Here is a 22527-nt window from a genome sequence, read left to right on the forward strand (position 1 = left end):
CAGGAGCTGCTTTCTCTTCGAAAACCTTACGCAGGGATTTCTCACCCTTCAAACAAGATAACTCCCCACTTCACTCACACACACAGGTTAATAAAAATGTACCAGCTGCAGAGAGGTGTGCTGTCAGAGCAGTGCGGAGGTATCAGGGACCAGGGCCAAATGCCTGCAGACAAACACTGGCCAGCACTGGCTGAGCAAGCAGGCGCAGCACAGAGAGGCAGAAGAAAACTCATCTTCATCAGCACCTTTTTCTACCCCTCCATATGCCGTGTTTCACACATCCGCTTCCAGTTCTCATCAAACGTGCGCTCATCTCACATCTTTTCAGGGAAAACATATCTTAATACTACATTGAAGGTTGGCTGCTGTTGACAGGAAACACACATTGTCGTACGTTGCAGAACGTGTCTGGAGGCACGATTAAACCTTGTCTACTGTAAGGACAACATGAGACAGGAGGTAGCGTTGCTTTCAATACGCAGTAGCTAAAACAACAGCTGCAGAGACCAGCGTTGAACTTATGACTCCTGTGTACGGAAAAGATAAGGAATGAGGACTGCAGGACTGCATATCAGGGTTCATTGAATCTTCTAACATTTACTACTTGAAATACAAAAAGATGAATATATTATCTATTTTTCATTCAAATCTGTTGCATAAGCGGTAGAAGTAATTATTAAATAACCAGCCTTTGTGAGGAAGCTTGTATTTCCAGATTCCAACAGCAGACTTATGAGTTTTCTTTACCCAATAAATTATGCATGAGAAGGAGGCTATGAAAGCGGTGGGATAAAAAAAAAAGACTGGTTTTATGTGCGCTCATTGCTAACTGCTGTATACCTGAGCTGGAAACAAGATTAAACAAGACTCACCGTCCTGACTGTGAGCTCTGGGGGATTGTCGTTGATGTCCGTGATGGAGATGAGGGCGGTTGCTGTGTTGGAAAGCCCAAAGTTCAGGTTCCCTTCCATATCGGTGGCCTGGACAATAATGGTGTACTGGGACACTTTCTGTGGAGCAGAAACAAAGAAAGCATGTTGAGTGGTTGTTAGCTCATGCTGCTCAACACTCAGGTTGGAAGAGAGAATGAAAGAAGAATTAAAGTATTGGGTCTTATAATAAAGGGACATTTTGTCATATTTTCTGTTTCATTTCTATATGAGATTTCATACCAAGAATCTTAAATTTCTCTCTACATATAAACGGTAAGCTGGTTGAGAAACGGCATCATCGCAAAGAAAGCGACAAAAGGTGCTTAAACGAGACCGAAGCATCAGCATGGAGCTAGCCTTCTGCAGGCGGAAGGAGCTCCAGAAGGAGAAAGATTTTACCATCTTTCTCCTCCACCAGTAAGTCAGCTCTCCAGCCTACATTAGCCTAAAGCTAACTGGTTTCATTGGGTTTTGTTAGACAGTGTTGCTGGTTACCATGCCAACATAACAGCAGATCCTGCTAACATCCAGAAGCCTCGCTGCTACAGATGTTTACCTGCTTTCAGTAGCTTCCAGAGTCGCCGTCAATGGCGGCTTTTTGTTGCAGTAAATGCAGCTTATAAACCTTCCCACCGGCTTTCAGTCCGGCTTTACGTTGCTTTAAACAAATCTGCATGTGGGACAGATGCAGCTGCTCTTAGCTTCCATCTTCCCTAAATGTAAGAAACAACTTGGGATCCAGGAACCCCCATTAGTGTCCCCAAAGAGCATGGACAAGGGGGCATTAGAGTTAATGTCCACACATTGTCCCTATAAAAAAAAAGAGACAACATGTTGTCAGACGTACGGTGGCGTTATGGAAGGACAGGACCGGGATCAGCCAGGGTATATTATTTATAAACCAAGCACAGTTCCAGCCCAGGGTGGGGGCCCGGGGTCCATGGAAAATAAGTCGGGAAGCACTGCGTCTCACGCTGGACGGAGGCTTCAACTCTTCTAATTAAAAGTTGATCAATCTGAGACTCTGACTTGTTTTTTTTTTTAATTGCATCTGACATGCACAGGAATGTTGGATCATTTTCTGACACAACATCGTAATAATTATAAGCAGACGAGCGTGGGATGTTCGCGATGCGTGGTACGTTTCCGTGGCTTTGGACGTTTCCGATGCGTGGGACGTTCCCGATGCGTGGGACGTTTCCGATGCGTGGGACGTTCCCGATGCGTGGGACGTTTCCGATGCGTGGGACGTTTCCGTGGCTTTGGACGTTTCCGATGCGTGGGACGTTTCCGATGCGTGGGACGTTCCCGATGAGTGGGACGTTCCCGATGCGTGGGACGTTTCCGATGCGTGGGACGTTCCCGATGCGTGGGACGTTTCCGATGCGTGGGACGTTCCCGATGCGTGGGACGTTTCCGATGCGTGGGACGTTTCCGATGCGTGGGACGTTTCTGATGCGTGGGACGTTTCCGATGCGTGGGACGTTTCCGATGCGTGGGATGTTTCCGATGAGTGGGACGTTCCCGATGCGTGGGACGTTCCCGATGCGTGGGACGTTCCCGTGGCTTTGGACGTTTCCGTGGCTTTGGACGTTTCCGATGCGTGGGACGTTCCCGATGCGTGGGACGTTTCCGATGCGTGGGACGTTCCCGATGCGTGGGACGTTTCCGATGCGTGGGACGTTTCCGATGCGTGGGACGTTCCCGATGCGTGGGACGTTTCCGATGCGTGGGACGTTTCCGATGCGTGGGACGTTCCCGATGCGTGGGACGTTCCCGATGCGTGGGACGTTCCCGATGCGTGGGACGTTTCCGATGCGTGGGACGTTCCCGATGAGTGGGACGTTTCCGATGAGTGGGACGTTCCCGATGCGTCGTACGTTTCCGTAGCTTCGGACGTTTCCGATGCGTGGTACGTTTCCATAGCTTCGGACGTTCCCGATGCGTGGGACGTTCCCGATGCTTGAGACGTTTCCAATGCTTCTGACGTTCCCAATGCGTTGGACGTTTCCGCTGCGTCTGAGGTTCCCCATGCTTCAGACGTTTCCCATCTGTGGGGCGTTACCGATGCGTGGGACGTTTCCGATGCGTGGGACGTTCCCGATGCGTGGGACGTTTCCGATGCGTGGGACGTTTCCGATGCGTGGGACGTTTCCGATGCGTGGGATGTTTCCGATGAGTGGGACGTTCCCGATGCGTGGGACGTTCCCGATGCGTGGGACGTTCCCGATGCGTGGGACGTTCCCGATGCGTGGGACGTTTCCGTGGCTTTGGACGTTTCCGATGCGTGGGACGTTTCCGATGCGTGGGACGTTCCCGATGCGTGGGACGTTTCCGATGCGTGGGACGTTCCCGATGCGTGGGACGTTTCCGATGCGTGGGACGTTCCCGATGCGTGGGACGTTTCCGATGCGTGGGACGTTCCCGATGCGTGGGACGTTTCCGATGCGTGGGACGTTTCCGATGCGTGGGACGTTTCCGATGAGTGGGACGTTCCCGATGCATGGGACGTTCCCGATGCGTGGGACGTTTCCGATGCGTGGGACGTTCCCGATGAGTGGGACGTTCCCGATGCGTGGGACGTTCCCGATGCGTGGGACGTTTCCGATGCGTGGGACGTTCCCGATGAGTGGGACGTTCCCGATGCGTCGTACGTTTCCGTAGCTTCGGACGTTTCCGATGCGTGGTACGTTTCCGATGCGTGGGACGTTTCCGATGAATGGGACGTTCCCGATGAGTGGGACGTTCCCGATGAGTGGGACGTTCCCGATGCGTTGTACGTTTCCGTAGCTTCGGACGTTTCCGATGCGTGGTACGTTTCCATAGCTTCGGACGTTCCCGATGCTTGAGACGTTTCCAATGCTTCTGACGTTCCCAATGCGTTGGACGTTTCCGCTGCGTCTGAGGTTCCCCATGCTTCGGACGTTTCCCATCTGTGGGGCGTTACCGATGCGTGGCACTTTCTCGATGAGTCGAATGTTTCCGATGCGTGGGATGTTTCCGATGCGTGGGATGTTTCCGCTGCGTCTGAAGTTTCCGATGAGTCAGGCGTTTCTGACGAGTCAGACGTTTCCGACGAATCGGACGTTTCTGACGAATCGGACGTTTCTGACGAATCGGACGTTTCTGACGAATCGGACGTGTCCGATGCGGCGCTCTTTATCCGCATTTGCTGTTGCAGAGCAGCATTGTCTTCCTGGCCTGTGCTTGAGTTTGCCGTGCATTGTGGGTAATGTAGTGTTAAGACTTCAGGACTGTTTACAGGACTCCACATCATCAGTTCTAGTTCTTTATTTGTAAATATGTTTGGCTCAGTTCAACATGAACATGTTCTTTTTAACAATTTTTTTTTTTTTTTTGCACAAAACTGCTTCAAATCTTGCAAAACGAAAAATAAATTCAGGACTCAAATGAACTAACAAACTTCCCAAAGTATGTGGAAACATATTAAAATAAATAACTCCATGTCAGACCATCAACATGCTGCTATGCATTGTGTACACACAGTTTATTTACGGCTAACCAACCAGTGGAACCTGTGTGTAAATGGAGTCCATTAGAAAACCTTCCCCGGTCAATAACAGAATGTGGATGACACAATGCACAAACACGAACAAACAAACACACAGAAAGTTGCAGAGAGGAAGCATTGTGTTGGTAAAAGGCCCATCCATTATTTCCTGAAAGTGTAGGCTTGCTGCAGTGGGAGCAGACTTGGACCATCACTCATTTTAATGAAGGTGCCGCCACTTCAAGATGCGCCACGGTGCTTTGGATATTACAACGAGGTGAACAGGCCTTATTTAGTCCAGTTACAGTTAGGTTACAGAGTGTGTAACATCCCAGCCCTAAAGCCAGAAAACACACACACACACACACACACACACACACACACACACACACACACACACACACACACACACACACACACACACACACACACACACACACACAGCAATCGTTGAGCTAAAAAAAAACCATGTAAAACAAAAGGGAAGGAAGAGAACAGCTGCGTCCCAGTGATGCTGTCCATGGTGCTGAAAGTTCACTCTGTCCCCAGATTCACCACTCTGATGAGGTCTGTGTGTGTGTGTGTGTGTGTGTGTGTGTGTGTGTGTGTGTGTGTGTGTGTGTGTTTTCACCCCGACTGTATGTAAGCCTCTGTGCTTTGTGACTTCTTTCACTTGCTCTAAATCCATTTGGCTCAGGCCTCCATTGTGTCGCAGCAAACAAAGAGAATGAGAGAGAATAAACGTCAAGGACAGGCCACTGCACACACACCCACACACACACACACACACACACACACACACACACACACACACACACACACACACACAGCTGTCTTCAGCATCCACAACCTGCCTTCGCCATGCTTTAATGTTGGCCAGGCGCTCTGCTGGCTCTGTTGGAAGAAGCAGAAGAGAAACAGCAGACATCTTGCAGCTGTAACCGGCTCAGATAACATTTCCTGCGAAGTTGGCGGCTTCTTTACTTCATTCCTTTGTCAGCCGCGTTTCTCCCCTCTGGTTCATCGTGTTCTTTGTTAATACACGCCGAGTGCTTCTTTTCATCTCTTATCTGTCTGTAATCACATCTTGTCTTTATGCTCCCCCTCCACACACACACACCGACACGCACACACACACACACACACACACACACACACACACACAGCTCATCCTGGTTAAAACACCCAGCTGGAATCATTCTGCATCTCTCCAAGTCATTATGAGGAACACAGACATGTTAATCTGCACCAAACCAACCCTATTAATGAAAACTCAATACCGGCTGCCCTTTATTAGTCCCATAATGAAATATCAATACCAACCCCCCCTCGTGCGGCGGTTTGGTAAATACAGCCTCCGTTGAACGAGGCTCTCTTCAGACTCATTTCCATCCAGTCGCATGCATCAGTTTGGAAATAGCAGCAGATGTCTGCAGGAAGCTAATGGGCTCCAGCTCTGATGGACGCCTCGTCTCATGGCCAGTAAAGAGATATGAGCCGGCAGGTGGAGCTCTCAGGTGGAGTATGGGTGGGGGGGCTGGTCCTGCAGGGTTGGATCACTCATCTCAGAGCAGTTGTGGGTTTATGGCACACACACACACACACACACACACACACCAAAACACACTTTCCTGCCCGAAAGGAGCGGTCCGAACTGCCCGCTAAGGCTCTCTAATGAGTCGTACAGAAGAGCTGAACAGAAAACGTCTCTGTCAGATTAGAGTCCAGCGCTGGCAGGAAATACAGCTTCATGTCTGCCACCCAGCTGCAGTCCAGACCCCCCCCTCCCACCAGCCTAGAGTGTTGCAGGCTTAATCTGCAGAAAGCCATCAGAGGCCAGAGGAACCTGCAACCATAAAAGCCAATCCCTTTCCACGCTGACCAAATGGGATGGTTGAGCATCCGGGAGGATGAAGACGGAAAGTGGAAACCGGCTTCAGGCTGTGAACGTCAGCGACTCGAGTCCAGTCCAGCTGTCGCCACGGCTGCAAACAGCCGCCTGCTCCTGGTAGGCAAATGGACTCCAGCTCCGGTGGGACTTTGTTAACAAGAACATAATAGAGAAAATGATGTTGCGAGCTGGAGGACAGTTTCCACGGCAACACACGTGCACGGAGGCGAGCTAATTGCGCCTGAGCTGAGTGTGTGTTTTCTCTGCAAGGAGCCACTCGGAGGGTAAAGAGCCATGAGTGAAAGACTTGCTCTTTACTCGTGTCGTTTGTGGGTGGCGTTCCGCTTTGCTGGGCTCCCACCGGCCGCCGTCATTAGCTTGTCGCTTGCAATCTGTCTCAAACGGCCAGTTCTCAGCTACGCCTGTAGACTCCCTTCCTGGCCACCTCAGCGACCCGAGGTGCCAGCGACCCCCGCCACAGTTTTTATTCTACTTCAGCTGGGATCACTTTAATTAGATTTATTCAGTTCGATCCTGGTTTTATTTGGTTTAAATTCAGTTTAATTTGCTGCAGTTCAAGTTGAGAATCTGCCGTTATGAGTGGATTTGCTCCTTTATCTTCCCGTTGTAAGGCCTGGCATCGTCATGTTGGACCTGGAGAGGTCTGTGGGGTCTGGGTTAAACACAGAAACAAGGTTCTGTTAAAAGTCTCCTTTATCTCTATAAATTATCTTGATAAAGGAGACTGAGAAGCTGCTGCTGGGGGGGGGGGGGGGGGGGGGGGGTCACACGGAAACCAGACCTGCAGGAAGAAGATGCTGCTGGGGGGGGTGTCACACGGAAACCAGACCTGCAGGAAGAAGATGCTGCTGGGGGGGGGGGGGGGGGGGGGGGGGGGGGGTCACACGGAAACCAGACCTGCAGGAAGAAGATGCTGCTGGGGGGGGGGGGGGGGGGGGCTGCAGATCTACAACCAGGAAGCAGTAAAATGTCCTGAGAGCAGAATCTGGTCTCTGGTCTGGTCTCTGGTCTGGACTAACCCTACGGACTAGGTCCAGGTTACAGACCAGGTCTAGGTTCTCCATCATGTGGTCTTCCTCTGCTGCTGATCCATCATCGCTGTGTCCGCTCGTTTTGTCTGTCTGGAACATCCTGAGGAGGGGGGGGGGGTTCAAGCAACGAAGCTTCTGTCCTGAAAAAACCGAGACGGGTCCCGGCTGTCAGAAAAATCCCGGTGATGTGCTGGTCCAGGACCTGAACTCATCCTGACCTGGATCCTAATCCGGCCGAATCATCATCGCTTCAGACTGATGGAGATGGAGAGACACGGGAAGAATGAAGACTCTGGGTTTCATCATCTTCATCCTCATCATCTTCATCCTCCTCATCATCATCTTCATCCTCATCATCTTCATCCTCCTCATCATCATCTTCATCCTCCTCATCTTCATCCTCATCCTCATCATCTTCATCCTCCTCATCATCATCTTCATCCTCATCCTCATCATCTTCATCCTCATCATCTTCATCATCTTCATCCTCCTCATCATCATCTTCATCCTCATCATCTTCATCCTCATCATCTTCATCCTCATCCTCCTCATCTTCATCCTCATCATCCTCATCATCTTCATCCTCCTCCTCATCATCATCCTCCTCATCCTCCTCATCATCATCTTCATCCTCATCTTCATCTTCATCCTCCTCATCATCATCTTCATCCTCCTCCTCATCATCTTCATCCTCATCATCATCCTCCTCATCTTCATCCTCCTCATCATCATCTTCATCCTCCTCCTCATCATCTTCATCCTCATCATCATCCTCCTCATCTTCATCCTCCTCATCATCATCTTCATCCTCTTCATCCTCATCCTCCTCATCTTCATCCTCATCATCATCTTCATCCTCCTCATCATCATCTTCATCCTCTTCATCCTCATCCTCCTCATCTTCATCCTCATCATCTTCATCCTCCTCATCATCATCTTCATCCTCATCATCCTTATCATCTTCATCCTTATCTTTATCCTCATCATCATCATCATCATCATCTTCATCCTTATCATCTTCATCCTCATCTTCATGCTCATCATCTTCATCCTCATCTTCATCATCCTCATCATCATCTTCATCATCCTCTTCATCATCCTTGTCATCCTGTGTCTGATATAATCTCTGTTGCCATCGATCATCTAACATCAGCTTTCACTGTGCAGGTTTGGTGGGGGGGGGTTATTTATGAAAACAGAGCTGAGAATAATTTGGGAGAATGGTGCTGCCTCGTATGGCCCAGTGTGACCCGGTCTGGCCTGGTGTGGCCTGGAGTGGCCCGGTGTGGCCCTGTCTGGCCTGGTGTGGCCTGGAGTGGCCCGGTCTGGCCTGGTGTAGCCCGGTCTGGTCCGGTCTGGCCTGGTGTAGCCTGGTGTGGCCTGGTGTGGCCCGGTCTGGCCTGGTGTAGCCTGGTCTGGCCTGGTGTGGCCTGGAGTGGCCCGGTCTGGCCTGGTGTGGCCCGGTCTGGTCCGGTCTGGCCTGGTGTGGCCCGGTCTGGTCCGGTCTGGCCTGGTGTAGCCTGGTGTGGCCTGGTGTGGCCCGGTCTGGCCTGGTGTGGCCTGGTCTGGTCTGGCGTGGCCCGTTGTGGCCTGTTGTGGCCCAGTCTGGCCTGGTGTGGCCCGGTGTGGCCTGGTCTGGCCTGGTGTGGCCCGGTCTGGCCTGGTGTGACCCGGTCTGGCCTGGTGTGGCCCGGTCTGGCCCGGTATGGCCTGGTTTTTCCTGGTATGGCTGTTTTCCTGCGCTGCATGTGATCTGCAGCGACATGCTGATGCGAAGGTGTTTCCTGGTGCTGGAACAGCCTGGAAATGCGCTGATGTGAGGAAGTCTGCTTGCAGCAGCGCGGTAAGTCCACCCCTCTGCGGTCCATCTGGAGGGCTGCAGATGCAGGCGCTTTTTCAGCCTCCTTGCATCCGAGGTATTCCTGTATTGTGACGCGTTTTCCAGGACCGAGGCTCAGCTGTATCCTGTCAGGAGAAGAAGTAGGACCAAATCCAGAGGCTGTTTTAGCCGCACCTCAGATCTGCATCTATTACATCCAGTATATAAGAAGCAGGCAGCGAGGGACATAACTCTGCACAAGGCAGGAAGAAATAAATGGAATCATTCCATTTAATTAATTAGTTTATATATATTTTTTTATCTTCTTTTATAATTCTTATCTTTAGTATAATCTTTCAGATTAGGACTTCCTCCACCTGTAGCACCGATCGATCGGAAACTGACGGCATTGCAAGTTTTTTATGGCTCAATAAAAAGGACTGAACAGCGCCTCCTCCTGGCCAGGCAGAGAAGCTGCACAGGTAACTCACCTTGTACGGCCGTAGACGCGGTCCTGCCCTGCTTCCTCTCTTATCGACGCAGTGATGTGTGTTCACGCACACGCAGTCCTTCATGCCAGTAAAAAGGCAGATGGTACGTTTCTGCACGATGCCGACGGTTTACGTACGTTCACAGACGGTTAGAGACTTGATGCTTCGCTCTCAGTGTTGGCAGACGCTCTCACTGCAGGGATGATCCTACTGACAGGCGACATGCGCTCCTGGTTGTGATGACGAAGTTAAACAGTCTGGGATGCTACTGAATCATTTAGCTTTGTTCTAACGGTGCTTTACCATCTTGATGATGTCAGATTAAGCAGGTATTTACCTGCCTACACATTTAAATGACCATTTGTGTGTCTGGCACAGTTTCCAACTGCCTGCCTCCCCTGCAGCTCACGGCACCCAGGGAAGCCGGATGGAGCATCACCTGACAGAGGATTGGGTTTCTACCTGGTTTGATGCAACAACAAACTTTATCGTTTAGTTTCTACGGTTGCTTGTAAAAGATCAAAGTTCCAGCACTGTCAGCACTGTCCTGCTGAAACGTCCACCTACATGCATCCATACTCGTCATTCAGCAAACAGCTCCGTTCCTCCTGGTTCTGCTGTCGGGCCTCTGCAGCTCCGGGGAAAGAAAATGAACCATGAACAGAACTCAGCATCGCTGAGACAACAAAGCCCCTGGCCCATTTAGGATGTGGCTCTGCACATCCTAATAGAGCCGGTCTGCAGGCCCTCGTGTCCTTGAGGCGGCCCTGGCGATGTCGATGGGGGGAACGTCCAGAGTCGAGCTGGCACCAGCCTGGGGGACAGCTTGGTGCTGGGCAACATCACAGTGCGCCACACAAGACGGTTCCAGCCCAGAGCTCATGGGAGATTGAGACAGACAACAGGCCTGCCTGCCAGAGGAGCTGCTGGCGTGGAGACGGGTCACGAGGGGACGACGTCCATGCCAGCTGTGCCACTCCGCTACCTGCTGCACCAGAGCTGGTCTTCATTAGAAGCCGTGGCGTCTCCTTCCAGCGCAACAGGAATACTAATAAATCCACCGCAAAGTGTCACAACCTCAAAACCTGCAGCAAGCTTTATTCTCATCTTAATTCAGCAAATTATTCATGACGTACTTTAAAATTTCAGAAGTAATGAGCCAGTGTAGGCTGGCTAGCTTGTTAGCCACGTGTCAGCATGTGGGGTCAGAGTTAGTCGGGTTAGGGTGTGTGTGTGGGGGGGGGTGTGGGGGGGGGGGGGGGGGGTGGAGAGAATCATTGGTATTCAGTGTGTCAGAGGTAAGTGATTCCAGGCTAACCTCCATGTACCCCCTGTTCTCCTCAACACAGGACATCCTGCTTCACCCCTTAATTAGCTCATGAATATTCTAATGAGACACCAGCATGGAGGAGCAGGATTGGCTGAAGGGTGAGAGAACAGGAGATGCACAAACTGTAAGAGTGTGGAGGGCCATGTCTTTCTCTCACACCCACACACACACACACACACACACACACACACACACACACACACACACACACACACACACACACACACACACACACACACACACACACACACACACACACACACACACACACACACACACACACACACACCATGCCTGTGTGTTGCCACGTGTCTGTGCTTGTTTGTGTCGATGACCTTGACAGCAGGTGGGTGAACTCCCAGGTGTGTCCCAGTTTTGGTGGGTGGATCGGGGGCAGGTGGGACCGTGCCCGGCTTGGAGCGTCCAGATTAATGAGCTTCTCCTCACAAACATCAGCTGCTCCGGCGGCTGCAGGAGCCAAGCTGGAAAAAGGGACACAGTCCTGGCCCGCATTCACCGCTCTCATTTATATTGTCCCACAAATGCGCCACGCTGTCATGACATGCCAGCTCCATATAAAAGTTGGACAAGGCAGGAGCGTTGATGCTCTGTCCGCTTTCTTTGGTTGAAACCTGCTTTTGTTCTTCAGATTTTTAGAGTAATTATTCCCTAAATTCTCACTTAGCTGTTGGTAAAATCCTGCTTCAGGTTCCAAAGACGGACCGCTGGGACTTCTCAGAATATAAACATTATGAGACACACTCAGTGGTGCGTTTACGTCTGCAGTAAAATCAGCCAACTTACGAGGATGAGAATGTCCCCATAATGACGGCACATGGATTTCAATGCTTCCTGATGCTGCCAGATGTGCTCTCCAGTATCACAGAAAGGCAGTGATTGGTTGGTGCGTGAGACGGTGTCTCTACAGTGAACACGACTGCTCATAGTAATCCTCATTAGCAGGAGGAGACAGGCCAACGTGGTGTTGGCGCTGTGCGGGCTGGCACCGACTCAACCAGAACCCCACACAAAGGTCACGGAGGAGACAATGAAAAGCAGCTTCCTTCCACCTCCCCAGCAGAGACGAGCTGGATTCATGTGGCCATAATCGCCTCTCTGCTTTCTATCTATCCATCTATCATACATCTATCATACATCTATCCATCTATCATACATCTATCCATCTATCATACATCTATCCATCTATCATACATCTATCTATCTATCTATCTATCTATCTATCTATCTATCTATCTATCTATCTATCTATCTATCTATCATACATCTATCTATCCATCTATCCATCTATCATACATCTATCTATCTATCTATCTATCTATCTATCTATCTATCTATCTATCTATCATACATCTATCCATCTATCATCTATCTATCTATCTATCTATCTATCTATCCATCTATCTATCCATCTATCTATCCATCTATCCATCCATCCATCCATCCATCCATCCATCCATGTTGTGTGGCTCCTTCAGGTCAGGATGTGCATGGTTGGCAGCAGCAGCCTTAGCGCGGCTGTCTGAGCTGCAGGATAATGAAACGTAGGAAGCAGCAGAGGCGACACTGACCTCTCGGTCCAGGCCGGCCGCCACGGTGATGATGTCTCCAGTCTCGCTGTTGATGGTGAACATGTTGGGGATGGGACTGTGGGGCGTCTGTGATAGGATGCGGTAGCGCACCATGCCGTTGGCCGTGGTGGAGTCGTCAGAATCCGTGGCGGTTACCTGCATCACGGACGAGCCTGAGGAGAGAGAGAGAAATCAGCTGCAGCCGGTCTCCATTGAGCTCAGATAAAAAGGAGAAAAGACTCCTGAAACCAGAAAAGTTGTGGGAAACATACAAGTCTTGATTAGAAAAAGGCCTGAAGTCCATCAGACTTTCCATCCTGCGATGAGCAAACAGCTCTCAGATGGAAAGCCTGTTAAATCACCTGCTTCTCAGGCTCATGTGTCTTCTGTATATCTTGAGCTTGTGGGGCAAAGTCTCCACCTCTGCAGAGGCCATTTAGTAATGAGCAGCGCAGGGTCTTCTGCCATTTCCAGCATCCATTATTTCAGCCTTCAGTGGCTCCTCTTAATGCTTTGATGCTTTCTCTCCATTTGTCTTCGAATCACAGATAAACGCCGTCATTTAAGGCCGGCAGCAGAGAGGAGTGTGTGCAGCTTTGTGTGTACATTTATTTTTATGCACATTTGTATGCATGGTCTTGTTTGTGTCATCTCAACATGTAGTGGGGGGGGTGGGGGGGGGGGGGACCCTCGAGTCCCAATGCAGAATTATTGATTTGCACGGGTTTGTCAGCTGGGCTCACAAATGCGACCAGGCAATTAGGAGCACTTTGTGCTGGAAAGAGGAGAGATCACCTCGCCTCTCTCAGGGTTCTGTGAAAATGTCACTTTCCATCAGGCAGCTATTTACAGGCTGCTGCTGCCGCGGAGAGAAAAGGCCTGTCAGCTCGCGGGGGGGGGGAGGGACGGCTGAAGCACAAACATGCTCGAAGGGAGAGGCGGTACGTTGAGACGAAGCAAAGCAGAGGGATGGAAGTGTAAAAAGGAAGACAAAAGGAAAAAAGACCAGGCTGCTTAAATCTACATGTTAGAATAAATGATTATTTAGTCATTTTCAGAACATTTCTGATGTAACTTAGCAACCGCTGCACTAACACTCTGCCTGCATCACTTAGCATGTGATGGTGGGTCCAGGCTGAGCACATAAAAGCAAATAAAAGAATTCACAATGTAACATACAAGTTAAGTTTCTCCCCTCTCATCCATCTGAATCATTTATCTGGAAATATCTCGTCAGAAGCCGAGGACGATTCGTGGCCCCCCTGTGGCTGGAGTGGTTAAATATGGCTGAGTTTAGATGGCAACATCCTTCCTGACACAACCTGCCTCGACAGGATAATTGTAGCCTCAAATTCTATTTCAAACTTCATTAAGTTTCAAAGCAGGATTTGTCACTTTGACCGGCACGGAAGAGCAGAGAGTCCAGGGAAGGACAGGAAAGAGACGAACTGGGGCAGTGTCAACATATAATCAACCTCTCCTGTCCTGCAGGAAAGCAGGCGGGATGTGATGGACCGCATGCCGGTGCTGCCACCTTTCATTTCACCGCAAAGCACTCAGCGATATGATAACACACTGCTGTCAGGTCCAAAGAGGGAAAGTGGAGCCCGTGAGGGTTAAACCGAGCCTCTTAATTCCTGTTTAATTTGAACACTAATTCCAAATCCTAATTGCTTTTCTGGCAAAATCGCTGGACCTGAAAATGTGGTGGCGGGGGCATGTATCAGGGGCTATTTCGCTCACGTGATCACAGATCACTGGTAAGGTCTATCTGCTGCCTGAACATTCATCAGCCAGAGTCAACATCTGCCTCCCAATTAGAGAGACGAGGGAGAGGAAAAGAGGAAGATGGATGAAGACAGAATGGAGAGGAACTGATGAAAGAGATTTAAACGGCTGGTCTGTCAAACAGAAAGAGCTGAGACAGAGAAGGGAAGGAAGAGGATGATGATTGTGAGGTGAGGAAGGGGGAGGGATGAATCTTCATGGAAGTGATGAAGAGGTCGACTTTTCACACAGGAGCTTCACCATGAGAATCTCCTGTTCCACCTCATCATGATGAGAATCTCCCGTTCCACCTCATCACCATGAGAATCTCCCGTTCCACCTCATCATGATGAGAATCTCCTGTTCCACCTCATCACCATGAGAATCTCCCGTTCCACCTCATCACCATGAGAATCTCCCGTTCCACCTCATCACCATGAGAATCTCCCGTTCCACCACATCACCATGAGAATCTCCCGTTCCACCTCATCACCATGAGAATCTCCCGTTCCACCTCATCACCATGAGAATCTCCCGTTCCACCTCATCACCATGAGAATCTCCCGTTCCACCTCATCATGATGAGAATCTCCCGTTCCACCTCTTCACCATGAGAATCTCCCGTTCCACCTCATCACCATGAGAATCTCCTGTTCCACCTCATCACCATGATGAGAATCTCCTGTTCCACCTCATCGTGATGAGAATCTCCTGTTCCACCTCATCATGATGAGAATCTCCCGTTCCACCTCATCATGATGAGAATCTCCTGTTCCACCTCATCACCATGATGAGAATCTCCCGTTCCACCTCATCGTGATGAGAATCTCCTGTTCCACCTCATCATGATGAGAATCTCCCGTTCCACCTCATCATGGTGAGAATCTCCTGTTCCACCTCATCACCATGAGAATCTCCCGTTCCACCTCATCACCATGATGAGAATCTCCCGTTCCACCTCATCGTGATGAGAATCTCCTGTTCCACCTCATCATGATGAGAATCTCCTGTTCCACCTCATCACCATGATGAGAATCTCCCGTTCCACCTCATCGTGATGAGAATCTCCTGTTCCACCTCATCATGATGAGAATCTCCCATTCCACCTCATCATGATGAGAATCTCCCGTTCCACCTCATCATGATGAGAATCTCCCGTTCCACCTCATCACCATGAGAATCTCCTGTTCCACCTCATCACCATGAGAATCTCCTGTTCCACCTCATCATGATGAGAATCTCCCGTTCCACCTCATCATGGTGAGAATCTCCCGTTCCACCTCATCACCATGAGAATCTCCTGTTCCACCTCATCACCATGAGAATCTCCTGTTCCACCTCATCATGATGAGAATCTCCCGTTCCACCTCATCATGGTGAGAATCTCCCGTTCCACCTCATCACCATGAGAATCTCCTGTTCCACCTCATCATGATGAGAATCTCCCGTTCCACCTCATCATGGTGAGAATCTCCCGTTCCACCTCATCACCATGAGAATCTCCTGTTCCACCTCATCATGATGAGAATCTCCCGTTCCACGTCATCACCATGAGAATCTCCCGTTCCACCTCATCACCATGAGAATCTCCCGTTCCACCACATCATGATGAGAATCTCCTGTTCCACCTCATCATGATGAGAATCTCCCGTTCCACGTCATCACCATGAGAATCTCCCGTTCCACCTCATCACCATGAGAATCTCCTGTTCCACCTCATCATGGTGAGAATCTCCCGTTCCACCTCATCACCATGAGAATCTCCCGTTCCACCTCATCACCATGAGAATCTCCCGTTCCACCTCATCACCATGAGAATCTCCTGTTCCACCTCATCACCATGAGAATCTCCCGTTCCACCTCATCATGGTGAGAATCTCCCGTTCCACCTCATCACCATGAGAATCTCCCGTTCCACCACATCACCATGAGAATCTCCCGTTCCACCTCATCACCATGAGAATCTCCCGTTCCATCTCATCACCATGAGAATCTCCCGTTCCACCTCATCACCATGAGAATCTCCCGTTCCACCTCATCACCATGAGAATCTCCCGTTCCACCTCATCGTGATGAGAATCTCCTGTTCCACCTCATCACCATGAGAATCTCCCGTTCCACCTCATCACCATGAGAATCTCCCGTTCCACCTCATCACCATGAGAATCTCCCGTTCCACCACATCACCATGAGAATCTCCCGTTCCACCACATCACCATGAGAATCTCCCGTTCCACCTCATCACCATGAGAATCTCCCGTTCCACCTCATCACCATGAGAATCTCCCGTTCCACCACATCACCATGAGAATCTCCCGTTCCACCTCATCATGATGAGAATCTCCCGTTCCACCACATCATGATGAAAATCTCCCGTTCCACCTCATCACCATGAGAATCTCCCGTTCCACCTCATCACGATGAGAATCTCCCGTTCCACCTCATCATGATGAGAATCTCCCGTTCCACCACATCATGATGAGAATCTCCCGTTCCACCTCATCACCATGAGAATCTCCCGTTCCACCTCATCACCATGAGAATCTCCCGTTCCACCTCATCACCATGAGAATCTCCCGTTCCACCTCATCATGATGAGAACCTCTTGTTCCACCTCATCACCATGAGAATCTCCCGTTCCACCTCATCACCATGAGAATCTCCCATTCCACCTCATCATGATGAGAATCTCCCGTTCCACCACATCATGATGAGAATCTCCCGTTCCACCTCATCACCATGAGAATCTCCCGTTCCACCTCATCACGATGAGAATCTCCCGTTCCACCTCATCACCATGAGAATCTCCCGTTCCACGTCATCACCATGAGAATCTCCCGTTCCACCACATCATGATGAGAATCTCCCGTTCCACCTCATCACCATGAGAATCTCCCGTTCCACGTCATCACCATGAGAATCTCCCGTTCCACGTCATCACCATGAGAATCTCCCGTTCCACCACATCACCATGAGAATCTCCCGTTCCACCACATCACCATGAGAATCTCCCGTTCCACCACATCACCATGAGAATCTCCCGTTCCACCACATCATGATGAGAATCTCCCGTTCCACCTCATCACCATGAGAATCTCCCGTTCCACCTCATCACCATGAGAATCTCCCGTTCCACCACATCACCATGAGAATCTCCCGTTCCACCTCATCACCATGAGAATCTCCCGTTCCACCTCATCACCATGAGAATCTCCCGTTCCACCTCAACACCATGAGAATCTCCCGTTCCACCACATCACCATGAGAATCTCCTGTTCCACCTCATCACCATGAGAATCTCCTGTTCCACCACATCATGATGAGAATCTCCCGTTCCACCTCATCACCATGAGAATCTCCCGTTCCACCACATCACCATGAGAATCTCCTGTTCCACCTCATCACCATGAGAATCTCCTGTTCCACCACATCATGATGAGAATCTCCCGTTCCACCTCATCATGATGAGAATCTCCCGTTCCACCTCATCACCATGAGAATCTCCCGTTCCACCTCATCACCATGAGAATCTCCCGTTCCACCTCATCACCATGAGAATCTCCCGTTCCATCTCATCACCATGAGAATCTCCCGTTCCACCTCATCACCATGAGAATCTCCCGTTCCACCTCATCATCATGAGAATCTCCCGTTCCACCTCATCACCATGAGAATCTCCTGTTCCACCTCATCACCATGAGAATCTCCCGTTCCACCTCATCATCATGAGAATCTCCCGTTCCACCTCATCACCATGAGAATCTCCCGTTCCACCTCATCATGATGAGAATCTCCCGTTCCATCTCATCACCATGAGAATCTCCCGTTCCACCTCATCATCATGAGAATCTCCCGTTCCACCTCATCACCATGAGAATCTCCCGTTCCACCACATCATGATGAGAATCTCCCGTTCCACCTCATCACCATGGGAATCTCCCGTTCCACCACATCACCATGAGAATCTCCCGTTCCACCTCATCACCATGAGAATCTCCCGTTCCACCACATCACCATGAGAATCTCCCGTTCCACCTCATCACCATGAGAATCTCCCGTTCCACCTCATCACCATGAGAATCTCCCGTTCCACCTCATCATGGTGAGAATCTCCCGTTCCACCTCATCACCATGAGAATCTCCCGTTCCACCACATCACCATGAGAATCTCCCGTTCCACCACATCACCATGAGAATCTCCCGTTCCACCTCATCACCATGAGAATCTCCCGTTCCACCTCATCACCATGAGAATCTCCCGTTCCACCACATCACCATGAGAATCTCCCGTTCCACCTCATCATGATGAGAATCTCCCATTCCACCTCATCACCATGAGAATCTCCCGTTCCACCTCATCACCATGAGAATCTCCCGTTCCACCTCATCACCATGAGAATCTCCCGTTCCACCTCATCATGATGAGAATCTCCCATTCCACCTCATCACCATGAGAATCTCCCATTCCACCTCATCACCATGAGAATCTCCCGTTCCACCTCATCACCATGAGAATCTCCCGTTCCACCACATCACCATGAGAATCTCCCGTTCCACCTCATCATGATGAGAATCTCCCATTCCACCTCATCACCATGAGAATCTCCCGTTCCACCACATCACCATGAGAATCTCCCGTTCCACCTCATCATGATGAGAATCTCCCATTCCACCTCATAACCATGAGAATCTCCCGTTCCACCTCATCATGATGAGAATCTCCCGTTCCACCTCATCACCACGAGAATCTCCCGTTCCACCTCATCACCATGAGAATCTCCCGTTCCACCTCATCACCATGAGAATCTCCTGTTCCACCTCATCACCATGAGAATCTCCCGTTCCACCTCATCACCATGAGAATCTCCCGTTCCAGCTCATCACCATGAGAATCTCCCGTTCCACCTCATCACCATGAGAATCTCCCGTTCCACCACATCACCATGAGAATCTCCCGTTCCACCTCATCACCATGAGAATCTCCCGTTCCACCTCATCACCATGAGAATCTCCCGTTCCACCTCATCACCATGAGAATCTCCCGTTCCAGCTCATCACCATGAGAATCTCCCGTTCCACCTCATCACCATGAGAATCTCCCGTTCCAGCTCATCACCATGAGAATCTCCCGTTCCACCTCATCACCATGAGAATCTCCCGTTCCAGCTCATCACCATGAGAATCTCCCGTTCCACCTCATCACCATGAGAATCTCCCGTTCCAGCTCATCACCATGAGAATCTCCCGTTCCACCTCATCACCATGAGAATCTCCCGTTCCAGCTCATCACCATGAGAATCCCAGTAAATACCCGACATGACTGAATGCAAGCATGTGATTGACAGGTTAGATACTGATGCTAACAACATATATGTGGTTATATGATACCGGACACAGGTGTATTTTGGTGGGTCTGCATAGTATAAGATGTTATGTGTAACGGCAGGTAGCAGAGGCTTGTGGATGCTTATACCACCTGAATGTCAAAGTCCCGTCAGACTGGATGATCCTTCTCCTAACGGGAGACCCGCTTCAAAAACGGAAACGAAAAAACTGTCAACATAATACCAAGAATCTGTTCAAAGCTCAGAAGCATCCCATTATTTCCAGCTAGCTGCCATCGCAACTGGAGGGACAGCATGAGACAGTAGAGAAATGCTGTAACAGCTGATGTTTTCTAGGATAAAATCATTGTTTTGTTCTTTAACCGATCTGTTAATACGTGACGAGTTTCTGACAGTTTGTCACGGATAAATAAGCAAAGCAGATAATCATTGTTCAGTGAAATCCGATGAAATCTGATATGCCGTTTGCTGCCTTTAAGATCAAGCTGAGGGAAAAATCCCAGTGTCACAAAGAGCAGGACTTACAGCGAGGTGTGGGTGCATTAAATATTGATATGACCCTGGTGTGTCCTCTGAAGTGGCACTACAGCTCAGACTACAGTCTGAAACGCCTCCAATGCTGCTGTTTACTTCATCAGTCCATCTCCCCGCTCCTCACCAGGCCTTGATTACCCCTCCTCCTCCCAGCCACACTGAGATAAAACGTTTGTTAAATCTGCTGGGAGAGAGGCAACACTCCCCCCTCGGCCTCCCCCACTCCCTGCGAAGGTAAATTGACTGAGAGAAAGCACTCAGCTGCTGGTTTTGATCTTGCACTCTTATTTCACAGCGGCCTTTTCAGAAAGACGGCCCATAAAAGGGAACAAGTTGCTGGTAGATTCAGGGAGAAAGGGGGGAGATTGACGGAACATCGCAGAGAAACCTGCAGCAATAAGTCTGGACAAATCTTTCTCTGAGGGCCCTTAAGATGTGGAGAGGATGTCCCGCCGCTGCACTGTCTACAACCCTTTCCAGACGCTCATTGCTTTGGGGACGTTCAGCAACAGCTGGGAGCAAACGTGCAACAGGTGGCCACCCTCTCCGTGCACGTGCTCTTCCTACCAACAAAGTGCTAGCAGGATAATCCTCTTAGGTTCATTTATTCTCTGTAAACAGCTGATTTAGTGCTGAAAGGAATGTCATTAGCTGCAGGTTTGTTTGTGTCTAAGCAGCAGCCTGGTGGCAGAAAATAACCAATCCAGCAGTTTCAAACGGCTCTTTGGTGATGGCGTGATGGCATCTCTCCGTCTGGAACATCTGCTGATGGCGATAACGCCGCTTCCCTGGAAATCTTCCTCTTTGATGGCGTTCTAGTAGCGACAGATATGAGAAGGAGCTGTGATGCTCCTGGGGAACCTTTGATATGTTGGCCAGCGGACGCCGAAGGGATGCTTGGGGGGGGGGGGGGGGGGGGGTATGGCATTTAGAGAGAAAGAGGGGGCAGGAGTTTGGTTGCTGTTACACACATTTAACAACAGTGGACATTTTTACATACTGAAAGGATGATAACACACGTAGAAACGACACGAGGACAGCTGAGGATTTGCTGGAGTCGGGTCAGAGAGGAAGACAGCCCCCCGGCTCGCACCAGGACGCTTCCTCTGAAACCCCATTCTGCAGGATCATTTCCATGCACGCCCCAACTAAAGTCCACACGACCTGAAAACTTCTTCCAGAATCACCAGAACATGTTTAAGCTTGAAGAATTCTACGATAAAACCAGCTAATAATCTCTGATGCTTCATCCCTGATAAAAGCTGCGCGTCTGCAGCAGCGCATCTGCAGCAGCGTGTCTGCAGCAGCGCATCTGTAGCAGCGCATCTGCAGCAGCCTGTCTGCAGCAGCCTGTCTGCAGCAGCGTGTCTGCAGCAGCCTGTCTGCAGCAGCCTGTCTGCAGCAGCGTGTCTGCAGCAGCCTGTCTGCAGCAGCGTGTCTGCAGCAGCCTGTCTGCAGCAGCGTGTCTGCAGCAGCCTGTCTGCAGCAGCCTGTCTGCAGCAGCGTGTCTGCAGCAGCCTGTCTGCAGCAGCGTGTCTGCAGCAGCGTGTCTGCAGCAGCGTGTCTGCAGCAGCCTGTCTGCAGCAGCGTGTCTGCAGCAGCCTGTCTGCAGCAGCGTGTCTGCAGCAGCCTGTCTGCAGCAGCCTGTCTGCAGCAGCCTGTCTGCAGCAGCCTGTCTGCAGCAGCCTGTCTGCAGCAGCGTGTCTGCAGCAGCCTGTCTGCAGCAGCCTGTCTGCAGCAGCGTGTCTGCAGCAGCCTGTCTGCAGCAGCCTGTCTGCAGCAGCGTGTCTGCAGCAGCGTGTCTGCAGCAGCGCGTCTGCAGCAGCGTGTCTGCAGCAGCCTGTCTGCAGCAGCCTGTCTGCAGCAGCCTGTCTGCAGCAGCGTGTCTGCAGCAGCCTGTCTGCAGCAGCGTGTCTGCAGCAGCCTGTCTGCAGCAGCCTGTCTGCAGCAGCGTGTCTGCAGCAGCGTGTCTGCAGCAGCGCGTCTGCAGCAGCCTGTCTGCAGCAGCGTGTCTGCAGCAGCCTGTCTGCAGCAGCCTGTCTGCAGCAGCGTGTCTGCAGCAGCGTGTCTGCAGCAGCGCGTCTGCAGCAGCGTGTCTGCAGCAGCCTGTCTGCAGCAGCCTGTCTGCAGCAGCGTGTCTGCAGCAGCGTGTCTGCAGCAGCGTTTCTGCAGCAGCGTGTCTGCAGCAGCGTGTCTGCAGCAGCGTTTCTGCAGCAGCGTGTCTGCAGCAGCGCGTCTGCAGCAGCGTGTCTGGAGACAGGGTCGT

The 22527-nt window shown here is 50.7% G+C and overlaps 1 protein-coding gene across 1 annotated transcript in view; it reads right to left on the reverse strand.

The window, feature by feature from the left end:
* The window catches only part of LOC306757214 (cadherin-4-like), a gene marked incomplete at both ends in the record, with an annotated part of 58825 nt that overhangs the window by 21192 nt on the left and 15106 nt on the right, over positions 1–22527 (reverse strand). Inside the window, 2 exons of the mRNA XM_079242179.1 lie at positions 873–1010; positions 12616–12788. Of these exons, the coding sequence (XP_079098305.1) occupies positions 873–1010; positions 12616–12788 (311 nt within the window). The remainder of the gene's footprint in view (positions 1–872; positions 1011–12615; positions 12789–22527) is intronic.

This window comes from Telmatherina bonti (genome assembly GCF_933228915.1).
Source record: "Telmatherina bonti genome assembly, chromosome: 6".
NCBI lineage: Eukaryota > Metazoa > Chordata > Actinopteri > Atheriniformes > Telmatherinidae > Telmatherina > Telmatherina bonti.